The sequence below is a fragment of the Aquila chrysaetos genome, chromosome 7, assembly GCF_900496995.4.
Source record: "Aquila chrysaetos chrysaetos chromosome 7, bAquChr1.4, whole genome shotgun sequence".
Lineage (NCBI taxonomy): Eukaryota > Metazoa > Chordata > Aves > Accipitriformes > Accipitridae > Aquila > Aquila chrysaetos.
In genome coordinates, this window is record NC_044010.1 from 41,716,664 (window position 1) to 41,737,820 (window position 21,157).

General features: G+C 37.1%; 1 protein-coding gene across 24 annotated transcripts in view; it reads left to right on the forward strand.

Annotated features, from left to right (window-relative positions):
* Positions 1 to 21,157, forward strand: part of DMD (dystrophin) — a 1,198,278-nt gene that overhangs the window by 832,282 nt on the left and 344,839 nt on the right. For all 24 annotated transcript variants that reach the window (XM_030020819.2, XM_030020811.2, XM_030020812.2 and 21 more), the window contains one exon: positions 12,208 to 12,443. In XM_030020819.2, the coding sequence (XP_029876679.1) occupies positions 12,208 to 12,443 (236 nt within the window). The remainder of the gene's footprint in view (positions 1 to 12,207; positions 12,444 to 21,157) is intronic.

Consider the following 21,157-nt stretch of genomic DNA (forward strand, 5'->3'; position numbering starts at 1 on the left):
CTCTGTCTTCTTCCTTCATTGTCTTCTTTTGAGTAGGTGGTATCATTTGAGTAGGTCATCAATGAGTCTGTAGGAATTACCTTTTACCTACTTCTTCCCTAATCTTGGCAGTTCGGCGGTTTTTCAAGGTTTATTGACCAGACCACAATTGATTACCTTTTCTGACATAAACATAAAGCCCCATTGTCTAGTAGTTAGTTCCTAAACCCTAAATCATGTCTAGTTATTGTTTCCCTATTTTAAACATTAACTGATGGGGGCTGTACAAAGGACTTTAGCAGCTCCCTGGCTATTTCAATCATATTATACATATTAATTGATAACATTAATATAAGCAAAGAGACTCCTTGTGTTGATTCTGCCTACTACTTCAAGAGATCCCAAAACAGGCTGGAACATTTTTCTCAACACTACCTTTAGTTCAAAATTTTTAAGAGCCAACCAGGTAATTTTATCCCTAAAAACCCAAACATATAAGTAGTCTTCATATGGCAACTAGCAGCCCCATTGACTGTTCTTTTGCATATGCAGATTATTACTATGTTTTATAGAAAAATTAGTTTTAAATTGGTTGTTAGTATCGTGGATCTCTTTGGGATTCAAAGTGTTACTGCAGTATAAAGTTTGTACCGTTTCTGTTCCCCAAAAGACTGACTCCCTTGATATAATGCCTTCTTAAGGTTTCCTTTCAAAGTTCTCATGAAAAAGGTTAAAATGTTTATGCCTATAAAAAAAGGGAAATCTTTATTTCATGATTGATTACGAAAAAAGCCTATGTATCATCCTGAAACATGAAAACTAATATGCATTGAATCCTCTTGACTGTTTTCTTTGTTGTCAAATGTAAAACTCTTTATCAGCGAGATGAAAATATTTGTAACAGGCCACCATGAATAAATGTGTATCACAATTGAGTCAAAAGTTTGTATTTACCTTATGAAGAAAATAAGACTTTTGTCCAAAATTTCCATGTGATAAGCCACATGATAAATATACAAATCATACAATATACAGTATGACTTCACCTTATTTTATGCAAACCAATATATGCAGTCTGAGGCTCTGTGACCTCTCTAGCTAGACATGTGAAACCTTCTACATGGAATAATATACCAAATGAGAAACTAAAATTAGCAGAAGAGGATTTGAGTTGCATCCATAACAAGAAATAATAATTTTTAGGTATTACCTGTTCTTTTTAATTGAGACAGTCTCAGTTCCCTACTTCGAGAAGTTTTTCTTCTTTGCCTTTTAAAACATATGTCACAAGAGCCTAAAGGAAGACTCAAATCAGTAATGACAATAGAGGATACAGGGCACAGGCAAGGCAGAAAGAAATTGTTTCTCTCACCTGTGGGTTTCCTAGTGCTCCATATCACAGTTAAGAAATAAGACAATATTGTTTTGGGGGGAAAAAACAAACATTTCTGATTATTTTTGCTTTTGTTACAATAAATAAGAGATATTATCCTTAACATACGTTCAGTTTATGTTATTCCAGTATCTCAGCACTTGAATCAACTTCTGCATTTGTAAAAAAAAAAACCACTAGCGGTATCAAAAAATGGTTATTTTTGCTGTAGCAGAAATATTGGTGGCAGTATTGCAGATATTTGTTTAGCTAACCTTTAAACTACAAACAAGAAGTAACAAACACAATCATGTTTTATATACAGTTTGCATAAACAAGAAAGCTTATTTATAGAAGAGGGAGATTTTTTAATTTTAACCATTAAATTGACTGTACTGGGTTTTGGTTTTTTAGTTTGTGGTTTGGTCCCCGCCGCCCCCCCCCCCCCCGCCAATCTGGACTATTTTTAAAGCATTATCTTAATATCGTAACAAGTATCCAGTGATGACACTATATAATTTCAGAATATTGTTTTCACCTCACTTTTTAAGTATGTGTTGATAATTAAATTAGCCTTTGTATTGTAGTCAGTGATACTGCTATAAATTGAATCTAGAACCACCATGTAGCCAATATATGAAAGGTTCTTGTGATGATACCTTTTTTTAGTTTCAGTGTCAGTTTAATTCTTACACTCGCTAAAAGTGATCCATTCATACCCTAGCCTTTTGCTTTTCCATTTTTAGTGGGCCCATCAATCATGTTGAATTTTGCCTAAGGAAAGGTTCACAGGGAATACCATGACAATGCTGTATTACTAAAAGGAGACTGAACTTTGAAGCAGTTTATCTTTTAGAAAGGTTTGAACAGAACAATAGGTCCAAGCAGAGCAAGAGTTATTAATGCTACCTCAGTTTACAGACATATGTTACAGTGTTCAATTGGTTTTATACTACCTGCCCCCACTCGAGTCATAGTCTAACTAGGATAGAGTACTACAGATTTAAAGCTTTTTCCACCACATGTAGTCAGTTGAATATTTACATACACTGTGTCAGGATTATTTCTGTGTATTTTCAGTCTTAGCTGCTTCACTGCCAAAGCATTCTCTGTCCTCACATTGTTTCCCATTTGGCTTTTAGAGAGCATTTGGAAGTGAGAATATAGCTTTACAGGACCGCAGAATGGTTGAGGTTGGAAGGGAGCTCTGGAGGTCATCTGGTCCAACCCCTCTGCTCAGGCAGGGTGACCTAGAGGAGGCTGCCCAGGATCATGTGCAGGTGCCTTTGGAGTATCTCCAAGGATGGAGACTCCACAACCTCTCTGGGCAACCTGTTGCAGGGCTCAGTCACCCTCACAGTCAAAAAGTGTTTCCTGATATTCAGAGGGAACCTCCTGTGGTTCCGTTTGTGCCCAGTGACTCTTGTCTTGTCACAGGGCACCACTGGAAAGAGCCTGGCTCCGTCTTCTTAGCACCCTCCCTTCAGACATTTGTACATGTTGATGAGTTCCCCCGTGAGTCTTCTCTTTTCTAGGCTAAACAGACCCTGTTCTCTCAGGCTTTCCTTGTATGAGAGATGCTTCAGTCCCTCAATCATCGTTGTGGCCCTTCACTGGCGTCTGACCAGTAGCTCTATAGCTGTCTTGTACTGGGGAGCCTAGAACTGGATACAGTATTCCACGTGCTGAGTAGAGGGGAAGGCTCACCTCTCTCCACCTTGTTGGCAACAATTCTCTTAATGCAGCCTGGGATACCGTTAACCTTTGCCGCAAGGGCACCTTGCTGCCTCATGTTCAACTTGGTGTCCACTGGGACCCCCAGGTCCTTTTCTGCCAAGATGCTTTCCAGATGGTTGGCCCCCAGCCTGTGCTGCTACATGGGGTTGTTCCTCCCCAGATGCAGGACGTTGCACTTCCCTTTTTGAACTTCGCGAGATACCTGCCAGCCCATTTCTCCAGCCTGTCAAGGTCCCGCTGAATGGCAGCACAACCCTCTCTTGGTGTGTCAGCTACTCCTCCAAGCTTTGTGTCATCTGCAAACTTGCTGAGGGGATGCTTTGTCCCATTATTTCAGATCCTTAGGGAAGATGTTAAATAAGATTGGACACTGTATTGACCCCTGGGGAACACCACTAGTTACTGGCCTCCAACTAGACTTTGTGCCACTAATCTCTGCCCTGTGGGCCCAGCGGTTCAGCCAGTTTTCAATCCACCTCACTGTCTGCTCATCCAGCCCATTCTTCTTCAGCTTCTCTATGAGAATCTTATGGGAGACAGGGTTGAAAGCCTTACTGATGTCAAGGCAGACGATATCCACTGTTCTGCCCCCATCTGCCAAGCCAGACGTTTCATTGTGGAAGGTGATCGGTTTGGTCAAGGATAGCTTCCCCTTGGTGAATCCATGCTGACTATTCCTGAACACCTTTTTGTGCTTCATGTACCTTGAAATGGTTCCCAGGATTAGTTGCTCTACCACTTTCCGAGGGTTCGAGGTGAGGCTGATTGGCTTGTGGTTTCCTGGGTCCACTGCGTTGTCCTTCTTCACGATAGAAGTGACATTTGCTTTCCTCCCGTCTTCGGGCACTTCTCCCAGTTGCCATGATCCATCAAAGTTTTTAGAAAGTTTGCTGAAGTATTCTTCAACCTGATTCCCTTCTACAAAGGGTAAGTTTTTAAAACTTTTAAGTTCTGTACATGGAAGTTATCTTGAAGTGCCTCCTATGATGGAAGTATTCTCATCAAATAAACCATTAACATTCCACTTTTAAATATCTTGCATACAGAGAAAGTATTTGCAGAAGCTCTTCTCAACAACAGGTCATAATCTTAACTTTTTGCTACACAGCATTAAGTTAACTTCACCTTAATGTTATTTACATTACGATGCGCACAAGCCCACTTATATGATTTATATGACTGAAATTCTTAGTGTTTGGTAGAGTCTACCTATTTTTCTGACAGACAGTGACATATGTTCTTATTCCCATTGCAATCCAGTGTTTGTGAAAGCTAGAGCTTTTCTTTACACTGAGTGAAAGACATATCTAAACATCTTTCTGTAGTGTTTGGAGAAATTGGAAAAAATGCATTGTACAATAAACAGCTTGGTCACACTCCTACGTATGAAAAGGAGGACAGGGAGAAAATTCTACCAGATCTCTTCTATGACAGAGAAAAATAAGCCTGAGAAAGCTGACACTTAACTTTTTACTATAAATTTAAAGTTATGATGCTATTTATTAATCTAATAATAGTAACATATTAGAAACCATAACTTTTATGGTTATTTTTCAAATACAGCAGTACACATTCACTTGTAAATATTTTTCTTTTCTCCTAACAGTTTTTAACCTTGACTTTCTACTTTCTTTTGAATCTCTAAGAATTATGAGGTCTTTAGTTTTGGTCCCTCTCTTCATCTCACTGCACAGCCTATTTTAGATCTAAACTTTAACTAATAATCCCATAAACTATCAGCTTCTTTTTTAACCTGTATTAATCTAAATTATATATAATCCATAATGACATGTTAGGAATCATTAAGAGCTTCTTGTATATAAAGGACGTCTAGGTACTTAACTTGTATTTTAAATTGATGACAATAGCACATAATGTGAATGTTCCCTAAGTGTTCGTGAAATCAAGTACTAACTGTTACTCATTTATAGTCTATAAAAATTACTATCTATGAAATATCCATGATACAGTTACTAAGTCATTTTTTCTAGGAATTGTTTTTACTAAATACTCAAGTTGAAGACAGTCAGACATTGGTCAATCTGACGTTGGTATTTTATTCAAACAGAAAAAGACTTACTTTGAAACATGTTTTTTTTGTCTTTAAAAGCTGATTAAAATGTTAAGAAAATGTTAGCTTAGAGATACAATGCTCTAAGGAAGCATATTATCCACATTTAGAGCCGTGGGTGGAATTTCGTTGGCAATAATTTTTTATTAACATAAAGACCTTATTCTGAGTTCAGGTCACCAGAAAAACCCCATCCTTGGGGTTTTTATTGGTAATAAATTGATATTATTTATTTTAGTTAATCAGAGCTGCGTTGCCCACTGTAATTCTATTACTTTCCTTTCAGAACTCCTTTGTGACCCAGAACACCTGGCAGGTAGCTGTAGCCAAAAAGTGTTACTGGCAGTAAGCACCTTGCATGGAAGGATTGTACTGCATGGGAGAACTTAACGTACTCTTAACTTTATTTCCTTAACTTTGAAGGACAGAGAGAGATGACACTATTCATTTATCACTGGGACAAGTCAAAGGAATAAATCAGTCTCAGAACCGTCTTCGCAGGTCTCTCTCAGGGAAGTCTGCTTGGAGTTTAAGAATATGAGCATGGATGCTCGAACCCTGTAGAAAATCGGCTGCAATGACACAGCATAAGAAAAAAAAATCAAAGGAAAAAATGCACTTTAGTAGGTGATAGACCTTCACCTGTGTGCTATTGCGGATCCTAGTTGTTCCCAATCAAGTTCACAAGGCTGAAGTGCTGGTAAGATGACACCGAGGCTTCCCATGAAATAAGCAAAAGCTGCCTGGTGTGCCAACCTCCAAATCAGTGAACTGCTGGTTTGCCCACAGGGGGAACGCTCATTTGGTCTATCACTAGAGAAGGCAATGTTGCTTGTGTTAAAATAACAAATTCATTGAACGATGTCTGCGCATATGCCACAGGGTACAGGTATTCATCTTCTATTTTCCTCAGAATGAGTAAAACACAGGTGGGTTTCCTTGACTAAAACAGAAATCAAGTTTAGTGGGTGTATGTTACTGTTATTCATTGTATAAAGGATATAAGGCTGGCGTATGCCTTAATTGGTACTGCTAACCATGGAACTAAATCCCCAGGCTAGACATACAAATTGAATTAAAATCTGCATCCAGTTACTATATTATTTCTTCTTTGTCAAAAAGCTTTGACCTGGTAGATGCAGTTACCTTACATAATTAAAACTTCAACACTACTTAAAACGTTCAGAAGGATGGTTAGGAACGTTCCTGTGAACTGAGTCAGTTCTGTTTAAGGACTTTGGCTTGAAATGAGGTGTTGGAAGGGGTTTGAAGCTTTTGGGAGTGTTGCCATTCTTCCTGTCTATCCTGTTCCTGTTCAGTACCTAAGTAAGGAGTTTTATTTGTTCTGAGTTGTCAGTTTGACCTTGTCTTGAAGCACAACACTGAAATAAGCAGAATAAAAGAAGGGGGGGAAAAGTGCTTTCCTGCAGTTGACTTCATTCTGCTTTTCTTATTTCTGCATTTAATTTTGAACTTCCATTTCATGACACATTCCTATTGTTCTCACTCTTAAAGTTTAACATCATAGATTATTTTCAGGATGCAAAAATTACCAGTATACTCTTGACTTTCATCCAGTGTATTTCAAGGTTCAAGAACAAGTTGAAAATCACACCTAGTTCAGAGTATTGTTAGATTGTTTTCAGCTTTTTGCTAGACATTTTATTTTTGTGGGTTTTTTTTTTTTTTCCTATTATTGCTCTATGTTGTTTCCTTCTTTGTTAAACAGCAGAAAGTGCTAATGAGAAGTTACCTTAAAAGCTACAGGTTGGTGTGGTTTAACATCTTGCATTCTAATTGTTCTCTTGGTTTTGTGGCTTATATCACAGGAGTGAACTGATATAACCTTTAAATAAGTTGAAAGATTAAGTCCTTAATTGTATTCCTGATGTGTTGCAGCAGGATAGATTGTGCTACTCAGATATTTGAAAAAAAAAAATTCGATTCTAGTTTTGCATTTATAAATTAATTGTCCTGGGGAAAAACAAAACCAACAAACTGTCCCCTTTGAGTCACAGAAACTGTCAGTGCAGTTCTGGATAAATTGTTTCAGAATGAGATCTGTTCCTACATTTTGTGTAATTAATGTTGATTTATATTTCTCTATTAATTTTAATCGATCATTTATATGCTTCTGTTGAATGAACCATATCATAACTGTGCAAGAATGGAAGAAAGAGAAATAAGGGACAGATGTATCTTTCAAGTGGTATTTTTGTTCTGAGGGGAGATAAATATCAGAAGGGAAACATACTGTGCAACCACTTTCTAAAGGTAATTGCTATAAATAATTTGATAATGCAAATGTTTTAACTGCTTAGTCAAAGTGGAACAGATTATTACCATCCTCAGTAGTGGTAGATAATGGTAGATAGTGGTAGACCTTGAAGCTTTTAAAGATGATATTATACTGGACAGTGCACTTCTGCTAGTACCTTACAGTCCTCTCTGTAGTATTTAAAGTTTCTTGATGCAAAAGAACTACATCAACGGGATAAAAAAAAACCTAAGCCAAAATCCAGAGCAGTAAACCCATGAACATTAGAAGATTAGGAATACCCTCTTCTGGAATAGCTGCCACTAGAGGAAAAATAAATAAATAATAAATATTAATTGACAATAAATAATAAATATTAATTGGCAAACACTTGAGTGTATACTGTTGCATTAAAGGGTGAAGAAGTTTGGCAGAAAATAAATCCCCTTTCATTCCAGCTTGTCCTCGGATATCAGAGGGGCTGGGGGCAGCTAAGCTTAGATTCTGAGTGATGCCCAATTCAATGCTGTAAGTCTGGTCGCGTTCAACATATATTGAACTACCACGATTACGGATGCACAAATAGTGCAATGTACTTTCAGTCTAGTCGCATTCAATGAACTATCATGGCCCGACTTAAGAAGTTTGGTCGCGTTCAATGAACTATCACGGCTAGATTTTAATGAACAGTACGGTTTATTAAAAGCAACAGAAGTGCAAGTTCTTTTGGATTGCCAGTGATAAATACACTGTCTGCAAAGCATGTGCGAGTACCAAGAGTATGAATAATACAGTCGACTACAAACACGTTAAATTATGGAAACACTTTAGAGAATTCTAAGTTTCCTGGGGAAGCACTCGGTATAACCAAGTGTTCGAATCTTACCCAATAGGCGTCCCTATGGGGGGAAGAGACGTTCAGCCCGTCAACTGATCCCAGAAGTCAGCAATGTCCTCCCGACTTGTCTATGATGGTATCTTCCGTAGCATTCCTCCTCTCTTATGCACTTTTGTACTATTTTCTTATTTTTAGGTGGAGCTTGAGTGACTCTAGTCATACATACCTTTATTATGATTGGTATAAAATCTCCTCGCTTTACTTTTAAAGGTATATGCTAGAGAAAATTCAGAGCGTGTGCTCAGTGAGGGGTGGTCGCACCTTGAAGCCGGGTAGCCTTTGGGATGGAGGTGTGTTTTGATATTATAATGAGATTATAATGAGCAAAGTTCACCCAGAGGACATGATTTTGTGTGTCACTACTCCAGAACTGGGCACTTATGATATAAATCAGAAGTAAGGCAATAGCATTGACAGAACCTCATTGTTTCATCTCCTTGTTTCAGTGGATTCGATGCAGGGACCTTCCTTTCTTGTTCCAGTAGTTCCAGTTCCCTATCCCCACGGTGATATCTCAGAGCCTGGCCACGGTCCTTCCACTCCGCTCCACCCTCCGTGTTGTTTCTCTTAGAGTCAGCATATCAAGCTCCCTTGGTGTTGGTAACATCTAAGGCTGCAGGTTATGTTGCTTAGGGAATTATTATGGAACAGCATTCCACTCTGGAGGTTTACCTTCTCTTAAGAGGGGGACATATCAATAAGTCAACTCCAGCAATTATCCCACATACCCTGAGGCCAAAATATGTGAGATGCTATGAGGTGCCAGGCAGTCTTATCAGATACCCTGAGTCTACTTACGGAGGCTCTGTAGAGTGCCGGTTTAGAAAGCTTGTCTTCAATTTACCTGAAATACTGATGAGACCAGAGATTTCCTCTGAGATAAGACAACTTCTGTTTAACCTACGTGAATGCCAAACAAAGCAACTGTTTTCCTGTTGCCTAAGAATCTCTGAAGTCACAGAGGAAATACAAAGCCTTTACATGAACTTTAGGCCAGATGGAAGTGGACCTAAAGTATCCATCTCTTGGTAAAGACTGGAAGTCTACACTTCCACATACTTTTCACACTTAACAGCTTTGGTAAAGTTCTGGAATGAAACACTCGACTATGTTTTTCAGTAATTGCATGCGTCTTGACCGTGATACGGAGTACCTCACTGCAAATAATAAGCCTTGCTCTGAATCACTTTGACTTATAGTATTACGGAGTTCATGTGAGGAGAGGGTGAAATGAGATGACATTTTGGAATTGTTACAGGAAATCATGACTGATCTGTGGAGTTGAATTCCCATCCAGGGGTGAGAAAACATAGACAATTCTCTGAATTTGGTATATAATTTTCGCTAGGTGTCAGACAGATTTTTAATATCCAGCTCAGAGAGAAGGCGGCATAAAAACACATCAAGCACTGGAACTGGACGCAGTACTCCAGATGTGGCCTCACCAGTACTGAGTAAAGCTAATCTCTGCTTCGTTTGCATAATTTAGGTAAAAAAAAAAAAGGAATAGGGCAGAAAATATCTGGAGTAATTTCAACAGAGAGGAAAGAAAACCTGACGAGTACCAATTATTAATTATTCACATCTGTGTTTAAAAATTAAAAAATGAAATAAAAGGGTGAAGGAAAGAGATCCTTTAGGGTTATCTGTTTTGCTTTTGATATTAAAAACTGCCATTCTGTAACTTCACATACAAGATACTCTGTTACAGCAAACAGTCTGATGTTACAAAAAACTCCTTACAAACCTCTTTCCATGTAAGAAAAAAGGTATATTAATTTTCTCATCTGTTTGTGTGATTTTAATTAAAAACTTGCTGTGTTAGAACAGCCTTTTAATTTATTTTAATTTAATTTATTTTAATTAATTTTCTTCATAGTTATCCACAGGTATGTGATTTTTAAAGTACAGAAAGGAAAAGTACAAGGATTGCACTTCAGAAATGCAATAATGATATGGATGGTTGGATAAATATATTTAATTGCAGTGTATGTCATTAAAAATCATCATTTGCAGGAGTCACTTTTGGTATCATAATATTGCCATTTATTCAGGCTAGATAAATAATGTATATGTTAGTTGATTTGGTAAATTGTTTGTAGTCATACAGTATTTTTAATGCTGACAGCATCTCATGGCGCTTTTACAGTGACAGTCATTTAGATGCTTGTGCACAGCTTTTTCCCTTTCTGCAGTGCTGAAGAAGGGTCACTGATTCCCCAGTGAAGTAACTCAAAACCTTTCTCATTAGCGAAAAATAGCTGCTAAATTCCTTGGCAAGATCAGTTAATGTTACTGACTGTTTTAACTTTTCAAGTGGTTTTATGGCCAAACTGTTGAACTGTCACCTGCTACTTGAGTTTTCAGACTTCAGACAGACTTTGCTGAAATGGTGTGAATACCAGAGGGGAAAACCACCAGACTCTCGGAAGTACTAGAAAGCAAAAAAACCCTTAGTGTGAATGCGGTGACAGTGGTTTTGGTTATTTTTCCTGTAAAAGACAAGCTACCTCACTGGAACAGTGCATGAAACAGGTTTTCTCTACTCTGTAAGGAGACTGGGAAGAATGCAAACAAACATCTTGGTGCTTTAGAAATTTATATTTGGTTTTCAATAACCATATTTTGCAGTTCAATAGTAGAAAATGTAGGGCACATGGCACACATTTATTTCAGCTTTCCTGGTTTAGCTATTGTGTTGTTTAGGCAGTTGATTCAGATAGAGATTCTGTAGCTACTCTAAAGGGTAGATATTTAGATTCTCTCTTTTCTAATGACTTAGCACCTCAGTGAAACAACGCCACGTGTTCTTGTGTTTTCCTTATTTTAGTATTTTTCTTGTTTGGCTGGACTATTTAAAAAATGAGAAAAAATTAAACAAATACAATTCGGTGTAGCCTCATCTGCCACAATATTGTGCATAATGAATTGCTTTTGCATGATTAATTGGAGGGCAAAAATAGCCCAACAGTTTATAACCATTTATTTGTAAATAACAAAAATATAGAAGCAAAAATCAGTCTTGAAATTCTGAACGATTTCATGTTACATGCCTCTCTGTCCAGTGGTAGCTATCTATGGCACCCTTCATCCTTTTGACTGCAGGGAAAGATACTGTGCTTCAGTGTTGGGTACTTCCCCAATCCAAGCAATGAATAATGAACAGATTCTTTAAAACCCAGACAACAGAGCAAGAAAGGACACAAAGGAGAAGATGTGTCCGTTTTCTCCAAAAAGAAGGAAAAAAATCCACAAATATCCAAATAATACCACATGATATTTCAAGCTGTGAGAAGGAAAAATCAAGAATTGGCCAAGTCTGAATTTCTTATTGTGTAAGCTCCCATATTGGTCACAGAGCCTATGGGAAATACTCGCTGGTAACAGTAAGCGAGATTGTTGGTGAGACAAATTCACAGCTACAGAGTGACTGGAGACCATGGAAGAAACGTGTTTCTAGATACATGGTCATGCTGTGATACTATGGATATTGCAACCAACTTTTTTTCAACCTGCCTCTAGCCTTGACAGATCTCACCACACTACTAGATTTTGGAAGGTGACTCATGTATAGCAATACTTCAGTGACCTTGAGTGAGGGATTCTTATTACACTGAGATCTTTGCTAGTGTTACTAGGTCCCACTGGTCTTTTAAGGATGAAATTTGAATATGCTGAGAATGCTGAATGTTAAGCATACACTATGATAGAAATACTGTGGAAAAATGAATTCATATATTCTTTTAGTTTTAATTTTCATATTTCCAGTAGACATAACATCAAGAAACGAGCTTAATTCTGTGTTACCCTTTCTACTGCATAAATTCTGTTACTGAAATAAACATTTATCATAGTTCATTTATTCAGTAATTTTAGCATTTTTTTTCTTTCAGTAACTTCTGGTGAAACTGTTGCTGTGGATACACAAACCAGGGTAACCAAGGAAACCACCACCTTCAAACCAGAAATGCCATCTTCTGTGCTTTTGGAGGTTCCAGCCTTGGCTGACTTCAATAAGGCATGGGCAGAACTCACTGACTGGCTTTCTCGACTGGATCGAGAGATAAAATCTCAGAGAGTGATAGTAGGTGATCTTGATGATATCAACGACATGATCATCAAACAAAAGGTATGAGAAACACTGATTTTTCAAGTTGAAAGCCTCATGATCTTTATTCTGTATTAAATCATTTCAACAAGGAACACAGGAAAGAGGATAGGCTGCAGTACATTTAGTTATTACTTAAGCTACTTTATCCCATAAACACAATTATTGGATTAAATATTAAGATAATTAATTGAGGGGGAAAAAAGAGTATTTAATAGTTTATCTGGTATTTAAGGCAGATCTCTCTACCTTTCTATCACTTGTGCTGAATGTGTCGTAAAAGTATGCAAGCCAATGGCTGAAATATAAACCTCGTGAGAAAGAAAGAATTGCATAGTAAGCTCCAGGTTGCCAGGAGGAAAGATACCCTGTTTCATACCTTTTCTTATGTTGCTTCTGTAATAACTTTCTGAGAGGCTTATATCCTGCTGCTGTTGGGTTATGAAAAGCTCCTCAATCATCTTAAAGAAAAGAACAGCTCATTAATGCAAGTGTTTTGTCAGCAAAACTGCATCAGTGTTACTTATCTTTGAAAACACAGAAAAAATATGGAAATATATGTACAAGGAAAAAAAAAGGCTAAACTTTAACTTTAGCTACTCAGTAGCAATAAAAGTAATTTGGTATTATACAGCTTGAAAGTAATTACCTGCCTTCTAGATTTAACATTGCTCAATATAAAAGATTTGGCTTGCCTGTGCAAAACTTTTCAGTGTTAAATTTCCATTCAGTTCAGTTCTAAACTGAGTTTAGTACTCTCTATTATAAGATTCTCTTCCACTTCCTCCTTCTCATAAAAAAATCTGATATATTGTAAGGAAGATATTGACATTCTTTCTCTTTGTTTACAGTAGACAGAGAAGGAGAAACAATGGACACATTTTGCCTAGTATCTGTACTGAGCAGTTTTATAAGAACATGTATATTATAATATGCAGATGTCTCATAGGATTCCTTCTGCTTGTTTTCTTATATTTCCCTTTTTTTCCAGTGGTTTAAATTTTCTATTTTTGAGACTTTGGGTTTGCTTTACCTTCTAGATTAGTAAAATATTTGTTTCAACTTGGTTAATGATCACAATATTTATTGTGTAGAATTATATAGTGGTTTATTAATTAAAATATCTTTAAAATGGCATGGGTATATTTTAATAATAATTGTTAGTTGCAGTATCACCTACACAGGATGCTGGATTAAAATAGCTGTTATGTCATTTGAAAAGGTTGAGGGCAAAAGGAGACTTATTTGCACATTATATTTTCATATTTTTCAGAATAATTTTGTTTTTAAAATTTTATATTGTCAAATATTTGGTTCATAATTATATGTTTTTCTTACTTAGGCCTCATTTTAGCATATTATTCTGGCAGGCAAGATCCATAGCTTGCTTCCTTCTGCACATCTCCTTTACTTAAATACGAGATCAAATTATTAACTCTTGAGAATTTCAATTAATGTTATACATCTTTTTAAAATGAACTGGTTTATATCAGCATTTCATCTTAACTCAAGGCTAAAATATTTTAGCTTGTTAAGCCAGCACTATTGCAGTCTTCCTCTCATTTCAATTCCTGGCTGGGTAGCCCTGTCGCTTTTTTTGATACCATGCTGTGTTGGTAACAAAACCAGCAGGAAAACTCTTTTTTGTTGTGCTTACCTCTCTAATTGGCTGTGCAACAGAATGTGACATTTAATATATTCTCTGATGAAATGGAAGAATCAATGTCTAAATATAGACTGCAGTTCTGTTAACTGGCTCCCTCTTCTCTAATGGTCATCTTAATATCACTTAATACATGGAAATGAATGTCATGAAATTTTGATTCTGCTCCTAAATCTATCACTGGATTATTAGGTGAGATTAGCAGACAGAATTTTCAAAACTGACAAAGAATTTTAGGTTTCTCAGAAAACCCCCTGCTTTCTAATGTGTAGACTGTCGGCAGCAGTATGTGAGCTGATGAAGTTGGACATGTGGCTTCTTGGCTATTCTGAAAAATCAGGCCAAATATGATCTAAGTTGGAAATCCAAAAGTAGTTCTTACCTCCCAGATCTGTATATTCTTTAAAAGATCACAGTCATACCTCTCCTGTGGTTGTGATTTAAAAGTCATTGAAAGTGACAGTATTGCATTGTGCTCTATTTGGAGAGTTTGTTGCACCTCTACAGGCATCTCCGTAACCTTTAATAGGAGTTCCGTCTTAGTAGACTGACTTTTTTTTTTTTAGTCAGTTTTTTGACTTCAGGTGTAAAATACCATCTTAACACAGCTGACTACTTCCCTTATAAAAATTCATCATTATAAAGATACATGCTCCATGACAGCTGTTTTATTATAATGCATCTCTAGTTGCTCACCCAGAATTTAGAACACTTAAAACTGGTAGTCCCGTTGGCATGCTACCAAGCTCTTACTGGTTTGGGGTTTTGTTTCCATTTCATATTTCTTTCCAAACAAAGTGTCACATTTCTAATAAGAAATTGAAATGTCAAAGGAAACATTTTAAAAGCAAAGAAATCCCATATCCTAGCAACGTATGTAACAGGACATTTTCCAAATCACCCAGGTAAAAACAAGTGACCTTAGGTTGTCCTTTCTTTCACAGCAGCATGTAATGTTGTTGAAGCTAAGTCTCTGAGGGCATTTAGGTTAAGTTCATTTCAATCTGATTGTGTCACAAGATCATAGCCACTAACTCTGCTATATTTTTCCTCCATAAAACTTTAAGACGTCGTTAGCCCCCATTCGAACTTTGCTTGGACGTGATCACAGTGAATTGGTACTCTTGTGTGAATAGCATGTACAAAGGTTAATTATGGAACCAAACAAAACAAAAAAGAGAACTATTCTAAAAAAGGCTTGTTTTAGTGGCAGCTCCCTATAACGAAAGAAACAATACAACTTAAATTCTTCTAAGGGGTGCACATACTATGTAGTAAAAGGAGCATATGAAAGAGTAGCATAATGGCTGTTCATTTCAAACACCTATAGTTAATCGTTCCTTCAAATAAGTGGTGTACATTTCTTTCAAGCAAATGCATTACATGTTTCAGTCATCTATGATTGTATATATCTTGTTAAATTCTGTATAATTAAACTAAAAGACACTAAAAAGTGTGTGGTAAAGAGATTTAATATTAGCATTAGTGTAATCCATATTTTCACTAGAGGAAAATTATTATATTTTCCTCATCCGCTTGAAGGCTGATGTTTTGCAGGATTTGATCCTCAAAAAATGTAGGGCAGGCTGACAGGAGACTCATGTTGTTTCTTTAGACAACCTTCATCTGCAAATAAAGTTCACGGGAAGTACTGAGAATATATAATATGCCAAGATGTAAGTAGGTGAGGGACGTGACAGAATACAGTTTTCACTGTTGCTTCACTTCAGTGTCCTTACTTCAAAACAATCAAGATGTTTTATATTTGAAGGTGAGGTGGGGATTTTTCATCAAAGAGAAAATTCCGGACAGAGGAACAGGATGATAAACTACATTTTGCTACATTACGGAAAAATGGAAACCTCTTCTTACCTAAGATGCCAACAAGCTTTTAGTCAGAAACTCTGCTTTGGCATCATTGTATTTTGAGGAAGGTTTGCAGCAGGAATAGATTTCTACTAAAAGCAGTGAACCATGGAGGCTGTGCAAAGCTTGAAGATAATTAACAATACCATTCAAAGAGATCAAATATTATAATCTCCTTAAATTTTGAATTCTGTCCATGGGTTTTGCCAAGGCATACTGTCCATCCAAACTTTTTGTAACATATGTTATTGAAAACATGGCTTTCAATTGTACTGGATGAACACAGATTTTACTTAGTAAAAAGTATTATAATAATAAGTAATACTTCTAATGAAATTGACTACAAAAAATTTTCAGTGCCTGGTTTTACTCGCTGGTTCTAAGAGTATAGGTTGAGTCTGTACTGTTAGGTGCAGTGGAGGGCATTAATCTGAAAAAAGTATTTATGTAGAATGACACCTACAGCCAAGCTAGTTACTGAGACTTTTAAGCAAAGGAGAGTAAAAGGTACTTTTAGGTAACGATTTGTGTCATCCTAAAGTAGTCATCCAAAAAGATTCAGATAATTTATTTCTACTCAATTAATTTGTCACTGCTCAAAAAGTAGGTTTGATCTTCTGTCAGTTAGAAAAGTAAACAAAATTGGAATGAAGAGATTGTTTTCACTATTAATTACTGAATTGATTTTTCAATAGCTAAGGATCTTGTGCAGCTGATGATAGTAGAATAACTGTTAAGGAAAAATGTTTATAAACCACGCAATTAACAGACTTCAGATGAAAGAGTGGGCTTAACTGACATTCCCCTTTGAGGATTTTTTACCTATCCTTTCCAGTGGTTGCATACCATGCATTTTACTGTACAACTTTATAATTATACATGCATTTTCATATGCAGCCTTACAATTAATATTCTGAGAGATCAGAAGAATAGGAAGTTTTCTGTCCAAACTGTTTTCCAACATAAATTTTTGTGGAAATAAAAATATAGTTTTCCAAATTTATATCCTGTTCTTACAGAAGCCACTGTAATTGCCAATTAAAATTTGTAGTTCTGTATGAACAGGGTATGAATCAGTGTACTCTAAATATGCCCATGTTGAATGAAAACTTGTAGTTACAGCCACAGACATTTGTGTCTCTCCATATAGTTTGTATCAGAAGCATAAGCTATAGGTAAGGTGAAGTCCTCAACCTTTTGGATAGTGTACTTCAAGTTCTACAGAGGTGTGAAGAAGTTGCATATTAGTGACATACGCACGAAAAGACCCATGTAGCACCTCTTCAGATAATGTACTGTTGAAGAACATCATAGAAGAGTTTACACTTGGAGCTGAATGTTTTCGACTTTAGTGTTCTAATGTGCTTAAAGGGAAGAGTTCGCTAGTCCAGAATCCAAGTATGATGCCAGTAAGTTGGGAGCTGACATCCAGACTTTCAGAATCAATCTTCAGGAGCGTATCTGTCCCATCCCTCTTTCCGTGCTGTCATGCTGCTTTGAGGGCTATTTTTCAAAGCTTCGCATTCTCTAGGAGCTTCTATTTCCATAGGAACACACAGCTGCAGACATTCCCTGGGGCACTGTTAGACCAGGATCAACTAGCTCCCAAAGCAGAGCTGGAGCTGAAACCGATCCTCCAGCATGTTGGGGGGTTCATTGGCATTTTTGTCCACCTCCTCTGATAGCAGAACCCTACATATGACTTTATGGCTTCAATGGTGTGCAAAACCTCCTTTACCTCTATGAGTTTCCCCATAGGATATATTTGCTCAGGAGACTACTATCATTATTTAATGTATATTTCAGAGTGTTATTATTGTTCTATTTAACATGGGATATCTAGCAGAATTCTTATTTTATACTCTGTCATGGTGTTAGATGTTTAAAATTAATTCTACTTTATGAGAAGTAATGGAAGGCTGGTTTCAGTTTTTGAAGTGAATAAAAAAAACTAATAAATGAACAGACTTCTAAATATATTGGAAAAAGTTAGAACTACAAAGTTTGTATGCTGAAAGATTTTAGCTTTTTCATAGAGTGGAGGAAAATGAAAAAATGTCTGTCAGTCTTTAGCTTATTCTTAAAGGTTAGAAAATGCAGCAAGATGCTCTAGAGGGCCTGAAAATCTGAGTCTTTAAAGGGAAAGGGGAGGAAAAAAAGAAAAAAAATTTCTATTAATCTGAAAATTGGACCTCAAGGGATATAGAATATATGTCAGGAGACTCTTTTTTTTAATACTTTGTTGCACATAAAGACAGCTGATATTTTAAAATAGCTTGGCCAGCTCATTACAGTATGTTAGAGACTATATTTGTTTTCTGCAACAATAAAAAAAGCTGTCTAAACACTGTCTTTTGGAGAGTGATTAACAGCCATTTCTCTATAATGTTAATCACTAGGATGTGCATAAAAATTTTACCTCTAAGGATCTGATTCTAAACTCATTGAAGTAAAAGAGATACTTTCATCATTTTTCAATTAGTTGTCAGGCAGGCTGTAAATCATCATCCAGACAAAAAATAATACTACAGTTGTGCCTAAAGAGAACTTTCCTCTGTTTGCTTTTATTGGCTTATTGTGAAATAATTTGATTATTTTTTTCCAATTCCTGCCAAACAAGCTTCTGGGAAAAGATAAATTATCATGATTAGTGCAACTGGCATCCTGTTAGGTTCAGCAGGGAAAGGACAAGAGTGTAGGAACTCATTTTCATTTGCATTTATATGTTGAATATTAGAAGTATGCACTTTTCACTAGGATTGCATTTTTCAATAGCAAATTCTTTTTCGGTATTTCTAATTCTGACCTATCTTACAAGTATAAATGACCTACTCCATTGACACTGGACCTTACCTGATCTACTCTCTCATCCAAATCAATCTTTCATTGTGTGTTTGCATTCCACTAGAATGTGCAGCTTGGGAGACCTGCTGCATTGGGCCCTCTACAAACATACCATGGGTATGAAAAGACTGGTTAAAGTTATGTGCTGTCCACAGTGTGCACCATGGAGAAGTCCTGCTGTGCTAGAAAGCGTAAAAACTGCTTAAACCTTCGTGAAGTCTGTGTGTGCCCAGGCAGCAAAAAAAAAAAAAAAAAAAAAAAAAAAAAAAGCCTAACTAGATGCTGGGCTGCATTGAATAAGACCCTAGCCAGCATGTTGAGGGAAATGATCATTTCCCTCTAACCAGCATCTGTGAGACCACATCTGGAGTTCTGTGTCTAGTTTTGGGCTTCCCAGTGAGCAGGAAAGACATGGAGGGAGTTTAGTGCAGGGCCACCAAGGCGGTCAGGGGCTGGAGCACTTGCTATATGAGGAGACACTGAGAGCTGGGCTTGCTCAGCCTGGGAGAGAGCTCAGGAGGGACCTTATCGCTGCCTACAGCCACCAGATGGGAGACCATACCGAAGGTAGGGCCACACTCTTCTCGAAGGTGCACAGAAAAAAGATGAGAGGCACCAGACACATGCTGCAGCAAAGGGAATTCTGATGAGATATTAGGAGAAAAAATGTTCGTGGTGAGCATAATGAAACATTGGAACAGGCTGTCCAGAGATGTTGTGGATTCTCCATCCTTAGAGATATTCAACACAAAACTGGACAGGGCCCTCTGTGACCTGATGTGACTCTGAGTTTGGCCCCATTTGAGCAGTAGATTGGGCAAGGAGACCTCCAAAGGTCCCTTCCAACCTAAATTATTCTGTGATTATATATGAATGCTATTCTCAAATAACAAGATTCTGTGTTGTGTATCTTGTCAATGAGACACACTTTAAAGGAAGAAAAACATGGCTTTACGCCACCTTTGCACCCCTCCCACCTCAGCTGTGATTTGCTTTAAGAGCTGGAGCAGTCCTGAGAAAATTTCAACAAATTATTTAGTTCTAATAGTAATGAGGATCTGTTAGGACAGTTACACAAGTTTTAAAGGGCTGTATTTTTGTATCCATATTAATATGCATTATGAGCAGTAGCAACGAGAAAATTGTGGGAAATATAAAGGCAGCTTCTTTCTAAATAATGATGCAATGTATAAAATTCTAATCTAGTTGTAATCATAAAATGCAAATTAATAGGGAGAACAATTGTATATTTGCTCATTTTATGTGTGAGGAGATGGAGCTCCTCTTAGAGAAATAAGTTTTCCTCTGTAAGAAAATAAAAACATCAAATCCCAGCAGAGCTTCCTAATGAAGCTGATCTTGAAACACGGTTCTTTTATGTGGAAAAGAAAATGATCCCAGAATTTTAACTAAAAAAATCCACTGTCTTGAAATGTGCCCTATTGGTTTCTCAATGTGCCAAGGGTACTCTGATACTTCTATAAACGCTGCTTAATAATAACATAGACTCAAGGATTTGCTAGCAGATGGACAATTCCTTCTTGAGGCAGAGCAGCCAGCAGTGTCATTATCATCCTTTTTCACGAAGGGATTGTTTAAAAAAATGTCACTACCTTTTTTAAGCTGTGGAATGTGTCAGATAACTAGTTTCTAGTGACTTAGATCTAGTGCAGTAAGCCAAATTCTTGGAATTCCTTTTTCTCTTTTCCCAGTAGAATATTATAATAATTTTTTGCACTTAGGAAACCTCTCATGGAGAGTTCTCTGTTGATTTACATGGATATATTGTTTTATAACACTCATGTGAAGTAATCAAAACTACTCAAATAAGTAGACGACTCAAATGTAAGCAGGAGGCAGCCATCTAACTCACTAAAGCTCCTGTGAAATATTTAAATTTTATGCTATGTAGAGCTGCTTAAAAGTGAAAGGTAAAATTTATAACACCGTAAGAGAGGCATAAAGGCATATTTGTTTTCAAGGGCACAGGGGTCTTCAATATTTTTCTTCATTCCCTAACCATTATACACGTTTATTTCTTCATGTAACCCACCACTAGGCATGCACAATCACTAGATTTAAGATGAATAAACAGTAAGTTCCTGTGGTTCTGGAGAGGGATAGAAGTAATGGGAGAGAGAATTGCATGGCTTGGGAAGCCGGTATTAGGGGGGATCGAGGAGAGAGGGACACCGTGCTCTGAATTTGCCTGGTCTGCACTCGCTTGCCCCACCTTCTTCTTCACCTTTGTGGAACATGGCCAGTCTGTTTTCTGCTGCCTGGAGTCCCCTTTGGCCCATCTCTTCTTCAATATATTCTCCTTTTGTTTCTACTAAACTGAATTTTGCATGCAGAGGATGAG